This window comes from Neltuma alba, unplaced genomic scaffold, assembly GCF_004799145.2.
Source record: "Neltuma alba isolate B1F8T4 unplaced genomic scaffold, ASM479914v2 tig00000084_pilon, whole genome shotgun sequence".
In the NCBI taxonomy this organism is placed as follows: domain Eukaryota; kingdom Viridiplantae; phylum Streptophyta; class Magnoliopsida; order Fabales; family Fabaceae; genus Neltuma; species Neltuma alba.
In genome coordinates this window covers 8,843-32,541 of record NW_021631913.1, presented here as the reverse complement: position 1 = coordinate 32,541, position 23,699 = coordinate 8,843, and the positions used below count along the sequence as shown (strand labels likewise).

Genomic DNA, 23,699 nt, shown 5'->3' with positions numbered 1-23,699 from the left:
TCTCCCATGGCAACTAAAAAGAGGATCGTTGTCTGCATAGTCACCATCATTATCACAATCTGCAAATCTCAGAACTTCAAGCATGAAACACCCATATCAACAATCATCATCTTCAAGAAGCCATGATCATTATTCTCTTTCTTGTTCTTCCATTGGAGTGGCATGTAACAATCCCTCAAGTCGTCTTCCGCTTTGGTCATACTTTTAATGAGGAGTTCCAACACCTCCTCATAAAGTGGAGGACCAGAGCTCTTTGCTTGTGCTCTTCCATGGCTACCAGATGCTAGCTACTTCATGTGGTGGTATGGACCAAACGACACCGTTTGGCCAGGGGTTGTAGGCGTTCTTGTTCAGGTCTGAAATACAGGCGGCAATTTACATAAATGCAATGCTTCTTCCGTCCTTGAATCTCCATTGAAGAAGATTCATGGCTCTTCAGCTTCTTGTTAATTTGAACCACCCACTCATCTGTTTACAAAATCCATTTGTTCGATCTCTAATTTCTTCCTTACTTGTGAAGAGAGAAAATAAACCTGTGCTCTTCTCTCATCTTCAAGTAAATGATTAATTTAATATAATCATAATTTATCAATCTATTTTACGTCCTAAAATTCCTTTCTTGCTGATTGTTGGTTCCAAATTAAATGGATTCTTAGCCCTGGACGCTCTACTCTTTTTTCTAACGCCAAGTTAAGAACAGGTTCACTAGCCGCCGAAATTAAAGGCCGTTTTTAGCATTTTTATATACCAAGTTATCTTTAATGCTTTCTGCATTTCGAAAACCCAAAAGAACTAACCTGTTCATTGCCTTTGATTTTGGAATGAAATAAATTAGAATGGTGTCTGATTATTTAGTTTCCGTACCCCAGCGATTATACATATACATATAGAGTTTCACTACATGTATTACAGTATTATATTAGTATTAATGAATTGTTAGATTACGCAGAGTACTTCTATTTTATTTCATACAACCACGAAAAAAACAAAACGACGAGAATTTTAATGCTTTTTGGGCTTCCAAGATCACAAAATAAAAGAGAAACTTGGTATATAGAGTGCTAGATAGGGCAGCTGGTAAACTTATTCTTATCTTCATCTTACCGGCTAAGAATCCAATTAATAATTAACAACCAACAAGTGGCAAGTAAGGAATCATAGAACGTAAAGTAGATTAATAAATCATGAATACATTAATTTAATCATTTGTTTCAAGAGAAGAATACAAGTTTCGTTCTTTACATGCAAAGAGATCACTATAAACACATCTCGAGATTCAAAGAAGAAAGAGCAACTGTACCATCAAACAAATGGATTTTGAAACTGATCAGTGGGTGGTTCAAATCAACGAGAAGCTGAAGAACCACGAATCTTCTTCAATGGAGATTCAAAAATGGAAGAAGCATTGCATTTATGCAATTCCTTCCTGTGTTGCAGACCTGAACAAGAAGGTTTACAACCCTCAAACGGTGTCGTTTGGTCCATATCACCACATGAAGAAGCATCTGGTAGCCATGGAAGAGCACAAGCAAAGAGCTCTGATTCACTTTCTGAGAAGGTGTGCTAAGCCATTAGAGTCGCTGATCAAAACTATGGCCAAAGTCGAAGACGACTTGAGGGATTGTTACAAGCCACTGGAATGGAAGAACAAGAACGAGAATAATAATGTTCATAGCTTCTTGAAAATGATAATTGTTGATGGGTGTTTCATGCTTGAAGTTCTCAGATTTGCATTTTGCGATAATAATGGTGATTATGCACAGAATGATCCCATTTTCAGTTGCCATGGAAGACTCTATACTATACCCTATATCAAACGTGATATGCTTATGCTCGAGAATCAGATTCCCATGATGGTTCTTGAGAAACTGATCGAATTTGAGGGAAACCAAGCCGAGGTATTTATTTAATTGTGGATTTTATGTTATATATGTTTAGGGCATTTTTAATTATGTTAAATTCTATCTTATATTTAATTCATTTTCTTTTACTAGCGCTGGTTGACTCAACCAGTTTCGTCTCTCTGCAACTCTTCTGCTACAACATTTTAACCCCATCGAGAGACTTTTTAGTGACAATTTGTGAGAAACAGTGATATGGATTGATGTTTTTGTCGCTGCAAAATCATTTTTAACTATGATGTTTTGTATTATGTCATTTCGATAAAGAGAAGTGCCATGTGGATTTTGGATTTTCTTAATTACTTAACAATTAATCTAGCATGGGAAAGATGCAAGAAGAAATAGGACCTATCTGTCACTATTGTTGTCACCTGCGTCCCACTTTGTAGATTGAGAGATCCAAATTTTGTTTTAAAGGCTATAAATGATTTTAAATAGATTGGTTTGAGGAACTGTGACCAAAAAAAAAAAACAACAACAACAAAGAAAGAAAGGATGAGCTTGAGCGATACAAGCTTTTTCTTATTTATGCCAAAAGATTCTCATCTTCATTGTCAAGTAATCAGTTATTTAAAACGATCCTCAATTGAGAAGTTATTCACCTGACTCGAATAGCTTTTTAAATAATTATTTTAACACTTTCTGTTAAAATAAAGAAATTGATTTATATATTCACAAATCTCTTTCATTTTCATTTTGTTCCATTACTATATTATAGGATCCAGAGTTGTTGAACAAGCTAATCCTCAAATTCTTTTGGCCCAGCACAACTCCAATCTTCAAGAGCTTTGGCAAATCCTTACACATCTTAGATCTCTACAGAAAATCCCTCCTTCAACATGAAGCCACTCACCCCACAATCATTCCCAAACCAATCAAATCAAACAAACACAGAGAAGACGACGAAATCATCATTCCCTCTGCAAGAGAGCTTCAAGAAGCTGGCATCACTTTCAAGCCAAGCAGAACCCACAGCCTCAAAGATGTCTCCTTCAATGGCGGAATCCTCAGAATCCCTTCAATAATACTCGATGACTGCACAGAGACAACCTTGTTGAACCTCATAGCATTCGAACGCATGCATGTAGGAGCAGGCAACGAGGTTTCTTCGTTTGTCTTCTTCATGGATAACATCATCGACAAGGAGATTGACGTGGTGATTTTGGAGCAAAAAGGGATTGTACAGAATGCTTTAGGAAGTGATAAAGCTTTGGCCAAGCTTTTTAACTCACTGTCTAGGGATGTTTCTGTTGATCGCGGAGGAGGAGGTCTGGATATAGTGCAAGTGAGTGTGTGTAGATATTGCAAGAAGCCATGGAATAAGTGGAGAGCTAATCTCATTGAAACTTACTTCAGAAATCCATGGGCGATTTTGTCTCTTGCTGCTGCAATATTTCTGTTTGTGTTGACTATTGTTCAGACTGTGTATACCATTCTTCAATTCTATCAACCAGACAGCTCTAGTTCATCATCTCCTCCTCCAGCTGGGCCATTTCTTCCAAGACGACGACCCCAACCTCATTTTTGAATTGGAGTTCTGATTTTCTTGTGGTGATTATGCAAAAAAGTGGAGAGAAAATATGAAGGAAATATTAATATACATAATTATTGGTAGCGCAAAGCATCTTCTGAAGGATTTAAGTTGCTTTCGGTATAAACCATGTAGTCCCTTTTGTGTCCGATTTGGTTCTAATTATGAATATGATCTCTTTGTATCCATTTTCCTTAATTAAGTCCAGACTACTTTGTTTTTTTTTTTTTTTTTGTCTCAAATCAAATGGCTCTTTATATAATGCAATGTCAAACTTTATATTTTCTATGATCGTTAGTACAAGTACTTCTAACATGTCCTTAATATAAAACAGGTTTTATTTTAAGTAATAATATTTTTATCCTATATCCCGAGCAAATTATAAAACTTTTTTAACTAACTAAACAAATGGCTCGAACTAATGACATTTATTAAGGATAATTTTGATAAGAGTTTTTTGAACTATCTCACACTGGCTTCGTAAAAAAACTAATCCCCAGAATTGGATCCTAAACCACCCAGGGATAGGCTACTAGTGCAGCCCCTATCACAAAAAGTAACAATCATTAAACAAACTCAACGTTGTCATTTTTCCTCTGATTTTGCAACTTTATGGGTAGTTTTATATTTTCGAAAAACTTATGACAGTGGGTGTACTTCAGTCAAAAACTTATGGGTATTTTTTGCACCCTTTTGTTTCTTTTCAATTTCTTTTTGGTCTATTAGTCTCTCTTGATCAACGAATAAAGTTTGGAAATCCATTCGTTCTCTTCTCCAATATACTTCTTCATATCATATAAATGTATAAAATTACAATGAATGTTAAATTAAGTTAGGATTCTCGAAGTGACTTCCTTTAAAGTAACAAAAATGATATACACATGATGGAGGCCCCACTTCTGTGATGCTCACCTCTAAAAAGTTGAAACCATTATCGTAGATATGAATCATCACTATACTTTTTTTTTATTAGTTTTCTTTTATGCATCCATTTGATTTAATGGCGAGAATATTGATTTAAAAAACCATCCTCCATTCCAACATTTATTATCTAAAAGTATTCGAAATATGTTTGAGAACCCAAGTACAATTTATCTTCAGCGGATGCGAGTCTTTTTTAAAGATATGCCGCACATAGTAGGGGGAAAAAATTATGCCTGCTAAAGATAAATTATATCCAGTATCCACTCAAAAACCTGAGTTTTTAGACATCTTTGAGAAATAAATTTTTTAACCATTTTTCTTTTAATTGAAATCTTAGCCAGTTTTTTGTTTTTTGATTCACCGGAAAAAAAAAATTCTTAACGAGCTAGCACGGCTCTTTCTTTTAAGAGGAAGGTAAGAATAAAGTGCACCAAGGGAAAGATCAACTGTAGCCTGTTACACCCGCACCCACACACACAAACAGGTTTCCTTCTATCTTCTCAAATCAACTTTAGCCTGTTATAGGCCTAGGTTTCCTTCTATCTTCTCAAATCAACTTTAGCCTGTTATAGGCCTAGGTTTCCTTTTATTTTCTCAAATTCTATATCCATAATAATTAAAGTAGTTACTACTTTGTTAAGATGAAATAAACTAATAAAGTAGGATAATGCCTGGTCATGTTATGTTAGTTGGCAGACAAAAAAGATGATGTTATATTAATGAATTGTCTCATTCCCATTGATCATTGTAAAATATAAAATCTACAATAAAACATATTATTTATATGAGCTAAGCCAGATACCTTATTCGCCGGCAAAAAATATAACTTCGTCTGAAAAATAATGTTCTTTTGGTCTCTCTAAAGCTTAAAAAGACTTTCTGCGTTATGTTTGATTCTAGAAAACTACTTATATAATAAAAACATATATATATATATCAGTCAATTTAAAATATAAATATAAATTTATATAAAATTAAAACATTCTCAATTTAAGATTGTGGTTAAACTATTAAATTATGAATGCACGAAAGATTACCCGCTTATTTTAAATTAAATCTCAACAATCACATGGGCATGCTACTTTTTACAGGAAACAAACGTTCCTAGCTGCATAATAATTGATTAAATTTTTTGTAGTTTCACAAACATAAAGTAAAAGTTAAACCTGCTGATCATCGCCACGTTGTTTGACGATTGGAAAATATTCACGTACGCGATTATGTATGTACTCTTCTGGTTCTATTTATAAAACAGAGATAGGGTATTTTTTGATCCTATTTATAAGGCACTGAAAGAAATTTTTTGTGTGGATGTACAATTTTACCCTTAATTTATTATTGTGTTGACTTTGTTTACATGAAATATAATATATATTAAATGGGGATAAAGTTGGAAAGTTATTAAATTTTAAATGAGAATTAATGAAGTTTAAGATTTTTTTTGCTCTGTGTGAAACAAGTTAAAAGTGCCTTATAAATAGAATCAGAGGAGTATGTATAATATTATCAAAGCAAACAAGATATAATGTCATGGTGAGTCCATAGTTAAGCAAAGTGAAGTCATGTGGTGAAAACTTGGAAAAGTGAGGTAGGCTATGCGAAATTAGGGGGACAAAGAAAATTTGTGTCCCAATGCTTTCCCATGATGTTTTTTTTTTTCATATACTCTTCCGATCCTTAATATAATACCCATTTCACTAATTTGATTAGATTAAGGAAATTAGATAAATTAGTTAATTATAAGAAATGTGATATGTTTTTCCTAAAATATCATAATCATCTTTCTTAATACCCCTCTTCCTCTTCTATTTGGTTATGATTGAAGGAATATCTATATGGGTAATTTAGAAAAAAATTGATAAATATGAGAAATAGGTCTTATATTTAGGACCAAAACTAACTCAACAATTAAGTCCTATATAAAAGACCGAAGGAGTAAATATATTTTTGACAGATCCCAGCGGCCTAAAGTTACAAATAGGATTGAAATCGCAGCCTTAACTCAGAAGGAAGTGTAACGCTTGCTCACTTAAAACATCTACTAGAATTTTTTTAATTAGACACATTTTTCCGAAAAGAAATTCATAAACGAGTAGTCTGCAACTCGGAAAGAAATTTTACAGTGGATGTCTTTGGTGCAAGTTTAGGATGACCCAGCTGCACCAGACCAAAGAATAAAAATACTACTGAATAATAAACCCAATGACTAATTTGAAAAGATTAAAAAAATTACTCAATTACTTTAAATTACTTTAAAGTATTTTTACTTATCATTTTTTTCTGAATAATTTATCTCATTTATAAATCAATATATAATATAATAATGCACGGAAGTATTTTAAAAAGATCGTGTAATATATACTACAATTAGATAATTTAGTAATTTTTTTAATCTTTTTAAATTAATTTATTAGGCCTTATATTAAGCAAACGAGGTAGTATTTACCACCAGGTTAACGTTAGTAGTAGGAACTCTCATCACCTAATCATGAGGTCGGGGGTTCGATTTCAACCCTCGAAAACAATACAGTCACCTAATTGGGAGAGATTTGCCTTTTGCTCTCACTACAACACGAGAGATCAGTCTCTATCGTAGGTGGACAGTATATTCCTTAAATCCATCCTTTCCATCTACATTTGCAAAAATTCTAAACCATCTTAAAAGCATATTAAGTATGTAACCTCGGTGAGCCAGAAATTCACATCGAGGTATTCAACCAAAAATTCCAACTTTAACTTAAATACTCATAAATTTCAAGTAATGTATACCATTAAATAGAAACCACGTTTGAAAAATAAAACAGAGAGAAATATGTAGTCCCAGAAATTAACACCCTGGATCCAGAGAAAATAGGAACCACAGTTCCTACCAGGATGTGAAATGGAATAATCTTGCTCTAAGTCCAATCATAGCATCGCCGGTCATTGCTCCAATGGCTACCGGAGATGGGACATTTGGACTTACCTTAAAATCAGTACAGTGGTAATACCTTCACATCATAAACAAAATGGCCCCTAGAAAAGATCGCACAAAAAACGATTAAAAATAAAAATAAAGAAAAACGACATAGACCTATTTCAACGCACAGCACTGCCAATCAATTTGGGATCTCTTCCTCATAGGATTTATCTATTTCTTAATCAGAAAAACTAAAATGCTCAACCATATCTTGCATAAAACTACACAATCATGGGCACTAATTCATGCAATGAATTAGCAAGAATAACAGAGACATACACATCATACAAAGAGTCCATGTTAGGGATTTGAAGAGTAAATAGAGTAAATCAGAGAAATTATGATTTCTTTCTCATCTCAAATACGTTTTACAATAAGCATTGTATGCACTGACTTTTTCTGACCAGATTATTTATCAGTTGACTAACATGGGCCAAGTACAATGGGATTTTGAGCAACCGAAACCATCTTCTCATGTATTCTTAAAAGTCGAAACAGCTGCAAACACATGCAAAATAAATTAACAAAGCTTTTCACAGAATGATCCATTAAATGAGAAACTGGTTGACTAAAGATCTAGGGGACAAGAAGGTGTTGGTTTTGTCTTCTGAATATCCTCATCAGTGCTGTGTTTGGTGGAACTTCTTTTTTGAGGACATTTCTCCTTCCAAAGAAGTTTCTCAGCTTTACAACCTAGCCACTCTCCAAATTGCTAAGGAGCTGTTGTTGGGCCTGTCCGCTTTATGGTTAGCTTGCAAACAACGACACCAGGAGTCGCAGGAAAAGAATGCTCATGTTTGGATATTAGTTGCAGAAAATGACGTTGGGAAAATTTATTTTAGAAAATCCAGTATAGCAAAAGAGACCTTCAACTTGTGTTGGAACAACTAAAGTTTGATGAGCAGACATTCAATAGAAAGCGGGTTTGCATAATTGGGTTTAGACCTAAGCTAAAATGTTGAACAAAATACTACACAATTATGGGCACTAATTCATGTAATGAACTAGCACAAGAACAACAGAGTTATATAGTATATAATGAGTCCATGATAAAGATTTGAAGAAAAAACAAAGTAAAATTATGTTCCTTTATCATCTAAAGTGCATATGACAGTAAGCCGTCCATGCACCGACTTTTTTTAGGAGATTCTTTATCAGTTGACTAACATAGAAAAAGCACAATTGGATTTGAGTGACCCAACCACATTTGCATATATTCTTAACAGTCCAAACAGCTGCAAACACATGTGAAAGAAACGAACACAGCTTTTCACAGAATGACCCACTAAATGAGAAACTGATCAATTGAAGATCTAGATGACACGAAGCTGTTGGTTCTCTCTTATAGCAAACATCTTATAAATATTCTTAGCAGTGCTATGTTTGGTGGAACTTCTTATTTGAGGGCAATTTTCCTTCCAAAGATGTTTCTCAGCTTAGCAACCTAGCTTCTTTTGAAAGTGCCAAGGAGTTGTTGTTGGGCTTGCCTTTATGATTGACTTGTAAAACCTACAATCCCTTTAGTTCCAGCATTGTGCTCGTTTGAGGAGCCTATAGATCAGATGTTGCCTGCTATCTCTTTTTGTGGTTTTGGATAATGTTTACTTTGCCTATGATGAACTGGTTTTAATCTTTCTTAAGGAATGTATTCCCTTTGGCCAAAGGAGAGAAGGGGGGAAAAAACAAACAAAGAAAGATAAGAAAGTGAATACCCCACTTACACATGAAAAATAATGGTGAAAAAGGGAAAATTAAACATGAACTACTCAGAACAAAATCCATCACCGTTATCTTGAATAATCACCAAACGAATGTAACCAACGAAACCCCCATCCTCAAGATTTTTGTTGGAACTAAACAGAAAATTTGAAAATGTAAGAGAACAAGACCTTGGGGTAAAATTTATATAAATTATGATCCCTTTCTCATCTAAAATGCTTAGTACGCTAAGTCTTATATACACTCACTTTGCTCACTTATCAGTCGGCTAACACGGGCCAAATACAATATGCACCAAAACACTTCCTCGTATATTCATCATTAATAGTTCAAACAGCAGCAAACACATGCAAAAGAAATGAACACAACTTTGCACATAACGGACCCTTATATTTCACTACTTAGATGTGAGAAAATATTGGCCATGAATAAGGAATCAAACACAAACTCCTCAGAATAAATCCATACTGTTAAGACTAAGCAGAAGAATTCCATCACCACAACTCCAATTAAACAACGCACTACCCCATGGGAATTTCACAGGCGAATAAGATTTAACCAACCCAATGCCCTAAACGAAAACATCAAATGACGATGAAGTTTTGACATGGAGATCAATCAACAACAGGGACTACTGAAACAGAATATTATTGCTATCGAAGGTGAATCTGTAGAATTCACAAAGAGAATTCATGCTAAACCATCCCATTCTCGAAATGAATTTACTTTAATGAAAAATCAGAACAACATGGGATGGACTAGAATTCATAATAGAATTTTCATTTTAAAACGTATCATAGTTCCAGAATAAAACTCGCCTATGGCACGACATGAAATGGATTAACAAAAGGGGCAGGGAGAGATATTACCCGTTTCATCTGCTTTGACCTTTCTCTCGGAAATTCCTTTGTGGGAACTGGGAAAGCCAGAAAGGACGTGTATTTGGGTGGTCGTGACCGAGAGGATTTTGCTACTCCCCCCGTCACTTCCTCCCTCCATCTGAAGCGAAAGATCTGGCAAAGGTGCACTAACCGGAGGACCGCGGAATGGGCCGGCCTTTCACGGGCCGCTGGCGCCATTTTACAAAACTGAGCCTTTATGTACGAGGCTCAGGCAGCGCGAAATTTTAGGCCAGTTTACAAAATTTGATTTTTTTTCAATACTAAACAATAGCAACATCATTGATGTGATCTTCATTGCTAGAGATAATAACACATAAAATATAAATCAAATCATCATTTAAAATTTAAAGTAGTTCATTTTTTTTAATTTAATCATAACTATTAACAAACTAAAGTGTCAAATTAAGGTCTAAATAACTAAAAATAAAGCAAATCAAATTGTTATATTGAATTCTAATAGAAAAATATCCATTATCATATAAATATATTAATATTTTCACATCAGGTTAGATCATGTCATTTATAAAGGACTAAGATAATTTTAACCAAATACTAGCTAAATAAAAAATGAAAAAAATATAATTATCAAAATGATTTTAAAATATATCAAATAATTAAAAAAATACACAGGTTTAAATAGGTTAGCCCTTGGCCCTATAGTCACGAAGATGGAGCCACTGAGACTATAACATTTGAGAAGTCAGATATATATTATTACTTACCAAACTATGTGTTTTGAAGCAGTCCCGAAGTTGTGGAGGATGATTTAACTAATCAAGTTTATACTCATGAAATTGACTAAAAATATATTTAAGTCACAACACAGAACTAGAAAAATTGTAACAATAAGAGAACTTAATTGAGAAACATCCTAACCATAAAGATCAAACATAAGAACAAAATACTACTTCCGATCCTAATTATAAGATATTATTTATAGACGATAAATAAAGTTTTATAATTATGGCCGGACGTAGGATAAAGATATATTTAAAGAATTCCTCTTTATAGCAACCGAAAACACCCATGTAGGCCAGAAATATCATTCCAATGGGGCTTCTTAATTAAAAATTAACACACACACACACACAGAAGCTCATGTGGTACATCATCAAAGGGCTACCCTGCAAGTTCTCAAGCAACATTGAGTTTCTAATTAATACAAAAGTATATAATAGTAGGGAGAATTTTAATGAAGTCTTAAGAAAAGAAAATAATTATTAAGAAGTCCTAATAACAAGTAACTAATACGAACATATTATATCTTTCCTTATTTTGAAACTTATTATTAAATTCTTTTTAGTTGTTAATATAAATCCCTTTCTTGAAACCTGATTGTAATTCTCCCATAATATTGATCTTCAACATATATTGTAATTCCTTACAATATACTTGAGCAACAATGATCGAGTGTATGTTGAAGTGGTCAATGATGTAACTCAAACACTCAGTTTGAGGACAACTAATTTAAAATGTTAGCTGGGAATTTATATATAAAAAGTGTATAAAGGTTTCATTAAAATTAGAAAGCACTCCTTCAGTTCTAAATGTAAAACTCATTTGTAGTATAGTTTACACCAAAAAGTGAATCTTATATTTAGGATATGAGTGGGTAAAATTTATGAAGTTTGTGTGATAGATGAAATATGATATTTCAATATTAATAAAAGATAATGCATTAATTAAAACCAAAGGTGTCATCTACGCCAAATTTATAAATGTAAAGAAATTCCTCATTGATTCTAAAAAATTAAAAGCATTATTTGTATATGTGTTTTTAAATATATATACATATATATATATATATATAGAAAGAGAGAGAGACAAAAATAGACTATCAATGCATGAACTCTAGTTTGTTTGATTAAAAAAAAAACAAAGAAAGACAATTCAAAGTCGGTGCTGCCACAATCAGTTTGATTGATAAATGAATAGAATCTTAGAAATTAAATTTTGGTTTTGGGATTGAAAAGTCTTCAAATTTTGTTGGCTTCAATAGTTTACAGTGACCGTCAACGCTAATTAAGTAACCTTTGGTTTATTTACGTGTACTCTGAAAAAATTTTGTTTCGCTGGTCCCGGAAAAAAAAAAAGAAAATTTTTATTTCTCAACAAGTTCTTTAAATTTATGTTTTGAGGAGTAGTCAATAAGATAATTTAATATTTCATTAATTTATTATCACCCTATTTGGCTGTGAGCTTTCTTTAATTCATTTTCATTTTAATCACATCAAAAAGGCCAGTCTTCTGCCCCATTTGGTCTGCTCTTGGAAAAATAATCATGTAGTGGTAATAAAAAACATTACAACGTATTCCCCAAAACGAAGAAAAGAAAACAATGTAGGGTTACCATACTGACCGAGATATATATATATATATATATATGTATATAATCATTATTTTCCAGTTCTCAATATATTCTCATTGTTTTAAATGTTTTTTCAATAAAAAGGGACACGAATATTAAATTTTAAATAAATTTATTTTTTAATTTTCTCTTTGATTTATAATATCAAATAAATTTTATAGTATTCTATACTTTGTTGCGTATATATTAATTATTGGGTTAGTGTGCAAGTTTATCCCAAAATTCTAAAATCATAGTAATGTTGTTCCCTTACCATTAATTTATTAACAATCTATACTATTATTTTAATAATTAATGTTAATTTTTAATGATATTGAACAACATTGCTATGATTTTAAACACCCAAAATAAATTTACATTCCAAATTAATAAAACTTTTCTGAACAAATGTGCACTTTCACCATTAATTATTTTGTATTGTGCATTTGTAAGGTATATTCAAAAGGAAGAGAAAAGTCTTCATTCACTGTCACCATATGTGTATAGTTTATTACAAGAAGCTCGTGTGTTTGACGGTTTGAGGTAGCATTGAAATTAGAATAATTCAATACCACATTTTGTGCGATAAAAATCATCAAATAAAATAGTTTAGCTTCATGGGTAAATGATTCAAACTGTTGCTTGTCAGATGGGATCACATGTGACTCCATGTCTGGTCATGTGATTGGTCTTAATCTTAGTTGTAGTTGGCTCCAAGGTCAACTCCATCCTAACAGTAGCCTCTTCCAACTTTCTTATAATCTCGAAACATTCAACTTGTTCACAATAATTTTAGTGGGTCCTTGATATCATCTTAATTTGGTGATCTTTCCACTCTTGTGCATTTAAACTTAAGCTATTCTGGTTTTGTAGGTGAAATTCCTTCTAAAATTGTAGAATTGTCTAAATTGATCTCTCTTGATTTGTCTAGGAATGAATTTCCCTCATATGACGAATGGTTGAGTTTAAGACTTGAACCATCCGCTTGGGAGAAACCTGTTCTAAACATGACTGATCTAAAAGAATTCGTTTTAGATTATGTGCATATGTCTTCCATTGCACTAAGCTCCTTGTCTTTGCTCATGAATTTTTCATCCTCTCTAGTTTGTCTTGGCCTTTCAACTATGTTGTTGCAAGGAAATTCAGCTAATAACTTTTTTCATTTGCAAAGTCTTCAAAAGTTAGATTTGTCAGGGAATGAAAATGTCATTGGACAACTTCCATATTCCATAGGCCATTTGAAGTCCCTTGATTTTTTGAGACTTAAGGCTTGCTAATTTGATGGGTCTATTCATGTAAGTTTTGAGAACCTCACTCGATTAACTCATTTGGACCTTGCATTTAATAGTTTTAGTAGTGAGCTCTCATTTCTTTCAAATATGCCAAGTCTCACTTCATTGTACTTCAATCACAATTATTTTAGTGATTTGTTGCTAGATGTGTTTGGAAATCTTTCAAATGTGAAATTTCTTGATTTCTCTGACAACAAGATACAAGTTAATTTTCCCGAGTCAATTTTTACCCTCATAAATCTTTCTTATTTGAGGTTATCATCAAATAACTTGAGTAGCTTTGTTAATTTTTACCAGTTTTCAAAGCTTCAAAATCTAGAATATCTTGATCTTTCAAGCAACAAGCTTCTATCACTTGCCTCTGATAATAATCTTAACTACACCATTCCCAATTTTAGGTTCTTATATTTAGATTCTTGTCATATCACTATCTTTTCAAAATTCATAGGCCTTCCAAATTTGCAGAAGTTAAATCTTGATGATAATAAGTTGCAAGGTCTTCCTGAGTCAATTTTTGGTTTCCTAAATCTTTCTGTTCTAAGTCTATCATCAAATAATTTGACAGGCTCTATTAGTATTCATCAATTCTCAAAGCTTCAAAATCTAGAACATCTTGATCTTTCAAACAACAAGTTTCTCTCACTTAGCTCTAATAATGATGTTCACTATACCATTCCCAATCTTACATAGTTAGATCTATCCTCTCGCAACATCCATGACTTTCCTAAACAATTAGGAAACCTTCAAAATTTGTAATTGTTAAATCTTTCCAATGACAAAATTCATGGAGATAGTCCCCGGTGGTTCAATAATAAGGGGAATGGTTCTTTGGAATTGGATCTCTCTAACTTCACATCAATTGAACATCTTTCAATTAGAAACTTGTAGTTTCTTGATCTCAGCTTCAACTTGTTGCAAGGAAATCTCCCAATTCTATCCTTTGGTGTTGAATTTTTTTAGTGTCCAACCACTACAAAAAATATAGCTTATTACTGACAAAATTAGCGACGAAAAATTATTCCATTGCTAATTTTTAACGGATTACTGACAAAAATTCTGTCGCTAAATTTAGCAGTGGATTAGTGATGGAATTTCTATCCCTTGCTAAATTTCATCTCTAATCTGTCAGTAAATATTTAACGATAGAATTAGCGATGAAATTTTTTCTATTGGAAATTTCGTCGCTAAAAATGTTATCACAGAAGTTTCTGTTGCTAATTCTATTCCGTCATAATTCTGGCGCTAATCTATTACTAATTTTAAATTTTATTATTTCAAATTATAATCTTACAACAATTTATATAATAACATAATTACGAATATAATAATTTAAATATATTTTTAACTGTAAAATAAATTGATATATTTGTGGAGTTGGTATTAATGAAGATATTGTCATTATTCATGTCATCATTAGATATATACTGAGAATAAGAAGACAATTTCTTAGAAAAATTGTTTATATTTTTTTAAAATTAATTCCTTTTGATTATTAATAATATTTAAAAAAATATAATAAGAATATTAATAATTTTCTTATACAAACTGATATAAGAAATAAATAATTTTATCATATGTACAATATATTGAAAGATATAATATATGATAGAAATTCATAACTAAAAAATAAATTTATATGAATATAAACTAATATTGAAGTGAATTTGAATTTCAATCATTAAACAATAATATTTAATCATGATATAATTAATACCGATGATATAGATTGATTTTGGTCTTCAATGCAAAAACAAATGATATATACAAAGAATTTTAAGAAAATAAATTACATACGATAGATATACAAGTAGGATAATATTGTTTATCATAATCTATTCAAATTCTTTAATTTTTTATATAGAATAACTTATTATGGTAGGTACTTTTTGAATAACAAGATTTTTTTTACTAATTATAAATAGTTTTCATAAAATATATAAAACACATGCAGATAATATAATATAATGTAATATGATACATATATAATTAAATTGTATATCTTATCGATGTTAATTAAAAAATAAATTTTAAAAAAAATACTTATGAAAAAATTATTTATGATTTAAAATTCAAAATTAGTGTCATTGGAAATTAAAATTATATTAAAAATATTTTTTAAAATAAAACACTATAAAATAAATAGTAAAACAAATATGTAAAAATCCATTAAAATATTTATGATTAAAATTATCATGTAGTTTATTTTTAGTTTTTAATAATATATATGTATATATAATTGTTTTTGTAAAAGAATATTGTATATATTTAATTTTGCACAATAAGTCAACAGGTTCATTGCAACTCAACTGGTAAAGTCGCACACGTGTACAGATGAGGTCCTGGGTTTGAGCCATGGAGAAGTCACTTTGAGGAGGAAATTATATGGTGGCGACACATGGCAGGTAAAGGTGAGGTGATAGCGTCACGTGGAGGTGGTCAGTGATCATCACTGATGATGACGTGGTGACTAGTAGAGGCACCACATGGTATTTTATTTTATTTTATTCAAAAATCAGGTTAGCGATGGGTTATTCCATCACTAATTTATGATGAAATTTTCGTCGATAATTAGTGACAAAAGAATTAGTGACGGAACAAATTCCGTCTCTAATTCCATCGCTAATTCCATTCAGTCACTAATCCATCGCTAATTTTGTCGCTAATAGCATTTTTTTTTGTAGTGAATAACAAATTCAATTGACACATTTCTTCCTCATTTTGCAATGCATTCAAGCTCACTTGTGATACTCAACTTGTCTCACAACAACTTGTCAGGCCACATCCCAAAGTGCTTTGTTGCTTTCCCTTATCTTGAGAGTTTAGATTTGCAAATGAATAATTTTGTTGGATCTATACCAAACAATTTTTCTAAAAGCAATTCTTTGCAATCTTTGCATTTGAACAACAATCAATTCGAGGGACTATTGCCTTTGTCTTTGAGCCATTGCAAGCAATAAGAAATTTTAGATGTGGGAGAAAACTCGACCAATGATGAATTTCCTAATTGGCTCAAAGGCTTACCAGAGCTGTAGGTACTCATTTTGAGAGGTAACAAGTTCTATGATACCAGTTATAGCTCCAACACCGAACATCCTTTTCCTAAGTTAGGAATTTTTTATGTTTCCAACAACTGTTTTGAGGGATCTTTGCCAACCACATGCATCAAGGAATTTATATTAAAGGAATGATGAATGTTGATTACGTTGCAACCAATGCAGATTACATGGAAACTAAGCATTCTTATCAAGAATCAGTGATGGTCACGTTGAAAACTGTTGAGTTAGAGTTGGTAAGGATCATAACTACATTCACATCCATTGACTTGTCAAATAACATATTTGATGGAGAGATTCCACAAGTTATTGGTGAGCTACATTCACTAAAAGGTCTAAATCTCTCTCACAATACAATCACTAGTCCTATTCTTCAATCCTTTGCAAACTTGAGAAACCTAGAATCGTTGGATTTATCATCAAACATGCTTAAAGGTAAGATTCCTTTTGCACTAGCAAATCTCAACTTTCTTGAAGTTTTGAATTTTTCTTGGAATCAACTTGTTGAAGAAATACCATGAGATAAGCTATTTGATACATTTTCAAATGATTCCTATGAGGGAAATTTAGGATTATGTGGATTTCCGTTGTCAAAAGCATGTAATCATCATGATGAAAGGAAATTACCACAACCAACCTCATCAAGTAATGACAAATTTGGATTTGATTGGAAACTAGTAGCTATGGGATATGCATGTGGGATGGTGTTTGAAATATTCACAGGTCAAGTTGTCTTCTTAACTGGGAAACCTAAAGGGCTTGTCAAAATATTTTAAGCTAGGCCTAAGAAACGAGCGAAAAAAAAAACAAAGAAAAAAGCTCATCCAAATCAAAGAAGAATGAATTAGGCATAAAATGTCGCTTCCTGTGATATTGTGTGATCTTTTTATTTTTTTAATGTTTCCTGTATGGTTCTTATTTCATGTTTCATAAATATCTTGTTGGCAATTGGAATGTACTGTGTATTCCATTGTAATGTAAGTTATTGTTTTTCACTTTTGCATGAATTTCGAGTGATGATTTGCCCTCATTTGTATGCTATGTACCGTTTTATCATGTGAATAAAATTTTCCATGTATCAGCAACCTTTTCTTTTTCGGGTATTGAAATGTCATCGACTTATGTTATTTCAAAATTAGTTATCAACCATTCAACCTTTCTTGTTTAATTAAGGATTTAAAAAAAAAACTTTTTAGTTTGTTTCTTTCTTTAATTTAAGTTCTATTATAGGATTTTGAGTTTTTACAAAATATGTGAAAATATCATGACTTTATGACCGATACATGATTGTTCAAAATAATGGTGCAAACAGGAATTCAAAACAGGTAAAATGATTTTATTTCAAATTTTAAACTCTTAACAATTCTTTTGGTACAAAGTCTTTGGATTGAAAATATAACAATGCGTAGAATCAAATTTCAAGAAACATATTCATTGGAAAGACTTTAATATTAACACTCATAATTCAATAGGGAGACTCAAAGCTTATACCAAAAAAAAAAGGAAGAAGAAGAAAGAAAGAAAATATCACAATGCAAAGAACAGGAATTAGTTTATTACTTAACAGTTAACATTCATCTAGGCTCATTAGGTAATAGGGTTGTTCACGAGACGGGATGGGACGGGATCGAACTAGGACAAGCTCATCCTGGTCTCGTCCCAATGAAGAGGGACAAGATAGGAAACCAGTTCCATGTCTCGTCCTGTCCCATCCCGGTGTTGCCCCAGTCCCAGTAGGGACAGGACGGGACTAGGACGTTGCCTTTTGTTTTGTTTTGTTTTTTTAAAATATTTTTGTTTTGTGGTTGGATCTACTACAATACACTTTGATTGTTTTTCTCTTTCTATTTCTAGTTCTTTGGGCTTAGCCTTTTTGAAAGCATCTTGTTGTTTCTTTTTTGATTTCTTTGGGCTTAGCTCTCTTAAAAAAAAGTCCAAATAAATAATAATCAGTAACAAAATAACTTTAAAATTCATTTTCACCACTCCAAAAATCATAAGCAACAATAAAAACTCTAAATAAATAATAACCATTCAACTACATATGTCTTAAAAGCTACAAATATAAACATTTTGTATTACACATGCTTTAAATATTTTGTATTTTTAATATTTAATAATTATAATATGATAAAAAAATTTTAAAAAAATCATACTTTCAGGATGCCCATCCCGAAAAATTTCAGAACTCATCCGTCCCTTCCCAATATGGCCAAAACTGGGACGGGCCTATTTGAACACCCCTATTAACTAATTATCAGTAAATAAAAAACTGGTTCAGACCGGCCAGTTCAATTGGTAAACCAGTGAATCGGTTAGTGGCCCGATTCGGTTTGGATACTAAATCGGGAGGGAGTTGAACAGGTAGAGAACCGGTCAAATCGGTATGAATAGGTGAAAACCAGTAAAAACCAGTAATAAACTAGTTTGAATGATTAGCCTATTATTAGTCTTATTTTTTCTCATACAACTCCTAATATATCAGTCCCTATAGATTTAAATGAATTTTAATGATAATTTAGGTATCAATGATTATTAATTTTAATTAATGATGAATCATAAAGATCAAAATTCTCAATGCTGTTATATTTTGTTATTGTTATAATCAAATTATTGTCATATTTTCTTATATTTTATTATTCGTAATTGTTAATGTTGTTATATTTTGTTATTTTTAATTAAATTATATTATTGTAATATGACCGGTTGGATCCCGAGTTGATCTCGATCCGACCAATTGATCTTTGAACCACTATCTCACCTGGTTTAGTGTCCGGTTCTTTTTTTTGTTCCTTCTCAATTATGGTCTATGGATAATATCTTCTCACTCCTCAAAACCTTGGGCCTGAAGCAGCGGTGAAAGCAGATAGGCCCATCAACTATATAGGTGACCCCCTTTTTCTTAGGGAAAATTTCACTGTAGGACCGCAGAAGACAATTAATTTCAAAGAGCCCCCAAAACTTTCTGAAATTTCACTGCAGGACCAAGGGGGCAAACTGATATTAATTCCACAAAGAAAATGACCCTATTGCCCCTCATGTGAACAAGTATGGGAGAACCCATTTGCAAGTGAGGTTAGATAATTTACAACATGCATAGATATATTTACAATTAAAATTAGTCCATTTACATATTACCTTCTTCACTTGAAAAATGTGTCTGGGTGAACAAGTGTAGGACAGCCCATTTGCAAGTGGGACTAGACAATTTGCAACATACATATATTTATTTACAACTGGAATTAGTCCATTTACATGTCACTTCCTTCACCTGAAAAAGGTCTCCGTGAGTGAATAAGTGTGGGAGCGCCCATTTGCAAATGGAATTAGTCAATTTGCAACATACATACATTTATTTACAATTAGAATTAGTCCATTTACATATCACCTCATTCACTTGAAAAAGGTGCCTGTGAGTGAATAAGTGTGAGAGAGTCCATTTGTAAGTGGAACTAGTCAATTTACAACATACATACCTTTATTTACAACTGAAATTAGTTCATTTACATGTCACCCTGCAATAAGTATTATGAGGGGCAATAGCGTCATTTTCTTTGTGGAATTAATATCAGTTTGCCCCCTTGGTCCTGCAGTGAAGTTTCAGAAAGTTTTGGGGGCTCTTTGAAATTAATTGTCTTCTGCGGTCCTACAGTGAAATTTTCCCTTTTTCTTAAGTCCATAAATTCCCTTCCTTGAAAGTAGAAAAATTACAAATAGAAAACAGTTACAACATAAGTATTAATTTTGACAACAATTGAATGAATTGATAAGTAATTGACAACAATTTTTATAAAAGGGTCATTATATGAAATTTTTCAATTCTAAAATTTCTTTACAATTTTTCCTATTGTAAATATGAAGTAGAAAAGAGGAAAAAAAAAAAGAGGTATAATTAGTTCTCAAATCCAGCAATTTATCCCCAAAAAAATTTTCAAGTATGCATTTATATATAAATATATCTACGTTCATTCATATATTTCTTTCTCACTTTTCTCCCAATTTTCAAGTCATTCAAAAATTTCCACCAAATTAGTTCAAACAATCAAACGGTCAGACAGTTTTTTTATTTATTTACAAATCAAATGTGCATAATTAAACAGAGGATCTTTGTAAAGAAATCATTCAACGAGCCTTTATGCAATGGCCTGGTGAATATCTTTTGAAAATTCATACTACTTTCCATCATTAATATAAGAAACAATTAACTAATTTAGAGAGATTAATAAAATTCTTAAATCACTTAATTATATCATATGTTGTATGATTTCGCTATAACACTTATGTGTATCATTAGACTATATATTAATTTATAAGTAAGGCAAATTAATTTGAAGAAAATCAATAAATATAAATATTTTAAAGTAGTTTAATAACTTTTTAATTTTTCTTAAATTAGTTAATTAGATCTTATATTAATAACTGAACGTAGTATATACTTAGACTATGAGGTGTTAATACCAACAAGTTGTTGGTTGAGATGGTAAGCAGTCTCACCTCGTAAGGAGAAGAACACAAGTTCAAATTCCGGAAATTACACTTATTGGCAAGGCATACATGGAGTTTTGTATTGTTTTCTTGTCAATAGGGGTGTTCATGAGACCCAATTGCCCAGTATGCCCAGCCAATCCCGCCAAAAAAATGCCCTGCCTGGCCCAAAAGATGCATCCCTAAAAAAAAGGGCATTTTCGTGTTGGGCTATTCACGGGCAGAGCTGAGCCTTGGGTACAGCATGTTGCCCTGCCCATTTGGCCTTGCTCTAAATATATATAATTATTCATATTATAATATATATTAACATACTATATTTATTATATTTCAATAACCAAAAGGAACATTACTCCTTTATATTATTAGACTTTACATTTTTAAAGTTCTAATTTTTTTAAAAAAAATATACCACCTTTTTTAACTTTTTAAAATTATCTTGTTGTGTAGTATAATTGTCTTTTAACTTTTACATGTTGATATTACTTCATATATCATGAAATGATACTAATTATACCCATTTGAATGTAATATATAGATCTTTATAAATTATATTAAACTATAAGTTAATAATATAATTGAACATGTTAATATAGCTTGTATTTTTTTTAAATTTTTTGTTATTTTCTCAACTTTGTGGAGGTTGATACAAATCATTTGAACTTTAAGACTTTAATTACAATTTTTTTACTGTCTTATTTTTAATAAATTATGAATATTGTTAAATTCTTAAAGCATGGATATCTGTTAAGATATACGGCAACTTCATAACTCAAGTTGTAAACTGGGGCAAGAAAAGCGCATCATTCCGAGCCCACAAATAGCCCACGCCAAAATAGCTTGAGCTTCTACTGGGTAGGGCTAAGCATCAAATGCAGCTCGCTCATCTTTCGGGCTGGGTATCAAGCAGAGGTACTATCCTACCTTGCCCCATCCATGCACACCCCTACTTGTCACATTCATAATGCAATATCTCTAAGTGAGAATTAGAACTTTTCTAAAGCATAATAGGGCTTTCACATCATATTTTCACAATAAGGGCTGAGTCTTTCTTTATAATGTTTGTTTTATTTCTAATTTTTGTAAAGTTTGTATGAGAGGATGCAAAGAATTGTCGAAAAAATAACAGCAAGAGACTCTTTGAATATTCTTGCCAATGATAAAGGCAAGAGTTAACTGGAAAATTTGTTTTGGTTTTAAATTTATAGCTCAAAACAGTTTGTCTTTGAAATTTGTAAATTTTTCTCAAATTATCCCTATTTTAATTAATTATATACATTAAAGAGAGTTTTCATTTGCGAGGTAATAATTAAAACGTGAAACAACGTTAATTACAAAAATAATTAATTTTTAAATCTTAATTTAAAATATATAATTGGCATGTGGCCAAATACACACTATCACACTGGAAACCAGCCCCCAGTGCATAGGATAGATTATTGTAGAAATACATATCACTTCTCGTGACTATATATATATATATATATATATATTCTCTACGCTTCGGACCATTCAATTTCAGGCTCGTCCTTGCCGTTTTCGTCCACACCCAAAGCCTTCCAAACTGCTTTGGAAGCATCGACGACATTATTACGGCATGGACGCTGGAAATCGTGCTCTTCATCACAGCCTTGTGTGGAGTCACACTCATCCACCACCGTCGCCTTCACCTCCTTTCCGTTGCCAGAGATAATGATGCTCTTGTGGCACCTATTATTGTCGTCGGACCCGAACCATCCTGTTGAAAGTGCCACCACCGCTTCGTCGTCGGAGTGATACATGTTGTCGCATTTTGATGGCCCTCCGCCGTCCCCGCCTTCCTGAAAGCTGTTCAGAGTTAGGATGGCCTTTGTCTGCTCAGTCACCGGCGGCGAACACTGGAAGATGGAATAGCTCTCGCCTTCTGCACAGCACTTTGAGTTGTCGTCTTCGTTGCATTTCCCAGGTGGGGGGTTCTTCCCTGGCAACTTGCCACTCTCTTTGCAGTCATCACCACCTTCAGCAGCAATCAAGCAGCAGCCTATTACAACAATGGAGAACAGGATTGGAACAAGACTTGAGAGCCTTGAAATGCCAAGTTTCATCTTCATCTTCTCCTTCGATCTCCTTCACACTGTTCCCACTTAATCGTGTGTGTGATTCCTTCGTTCCATGTGTCTGTCTATAAGTTAGTTATTTATAATAAATAAGTACTACTCCTCCGATTCTAAATATAAGACTTCTTTCATAGTGTAAATTACACTATAAAAAGGGTTTTATATTTAGGACTGAAGGAGTACTATTTAATAGAAACCTTTTAATATGTACAGTTATAATATAATAAGGATTACTATGAGGTGAAAATTATGAATTTTGGAGACAAAATAAGTTAATAAGTTATATTTAAGGGGGAATTTCACTGTAGGACCGCAGAAGACAATTAATATTAAAAAGCCTCTAAAACTTTCTGAAACCTCACTACAGGACCAAAGGACCAATCTGATATTAATTTTTAGAGTGAGATTACAATAATACCCCTCCCTTTTTATTTTATTAAAAAATAAATATTTACCGGAGTTACTGTTCCGACCACCGGAGGTCGGAGGT

At 32.2% G+C, this 23,699-nt stretch overlaps 2 protein-coding genes and 1 non-coding gene across 3 annotated transcripts; 1 reads left to right on the top strand and 2 right to left on the bottom strand.

The window, feature by feature from the left end:
• Positions 1–1,310: 1,310 nt before the first annotated feature.
• Positions 1,311–3,794, top strand: LOC114759786 (UPF0481 protein At3g47200-like). The gene is made up of 2 exons (XM_028949340.1): positions 1,311–1,898; positions 2,620–3,794. Exons 1-2 carry the CDS (start codon positions 1,311–1,313, stop codon positions 3,427–3,429), a joined length of 1,398 nt encoding a protein of 465 aa, XP_028805173.1. The 3' UTR covers positions 3,430–3,794.
• A 3,372-nt stretch (positions 3,795–7,166) lies between these two features.
• On the bottom strand, positions 7,167–7,318 carry LOC114760687 (small nucleolar RNA snoR2/U65). Its single transcript, XR_003742102.1, has one exon. It is a non-coding gene; the product is annotated as a small nucleolar RNA snoR2/U65 (small nucleolar RNA).
• Positions 7,319–22,594: 15,276 nt separating this feature from the next.
• LOC114758109 (putative ripening-related protein 1) lies at positions 22,595–23,247 on the bottom strand. Its single transcript, XM_028947440.1, has one exon. The coding sequence runs from the start codon at positions 23,201–23,203 to the stop codon at positions 22,610–22,612; it is 594 nt and encodes a 197-aa protein (XP_028803273.1). The 5' UTR covers positions 23,204–23,247; the 3' UTR covers positions 22,595–22,609.
• Between the last annotated feature and the right edge of the window lie 452 nt (positions 23,248–23,699).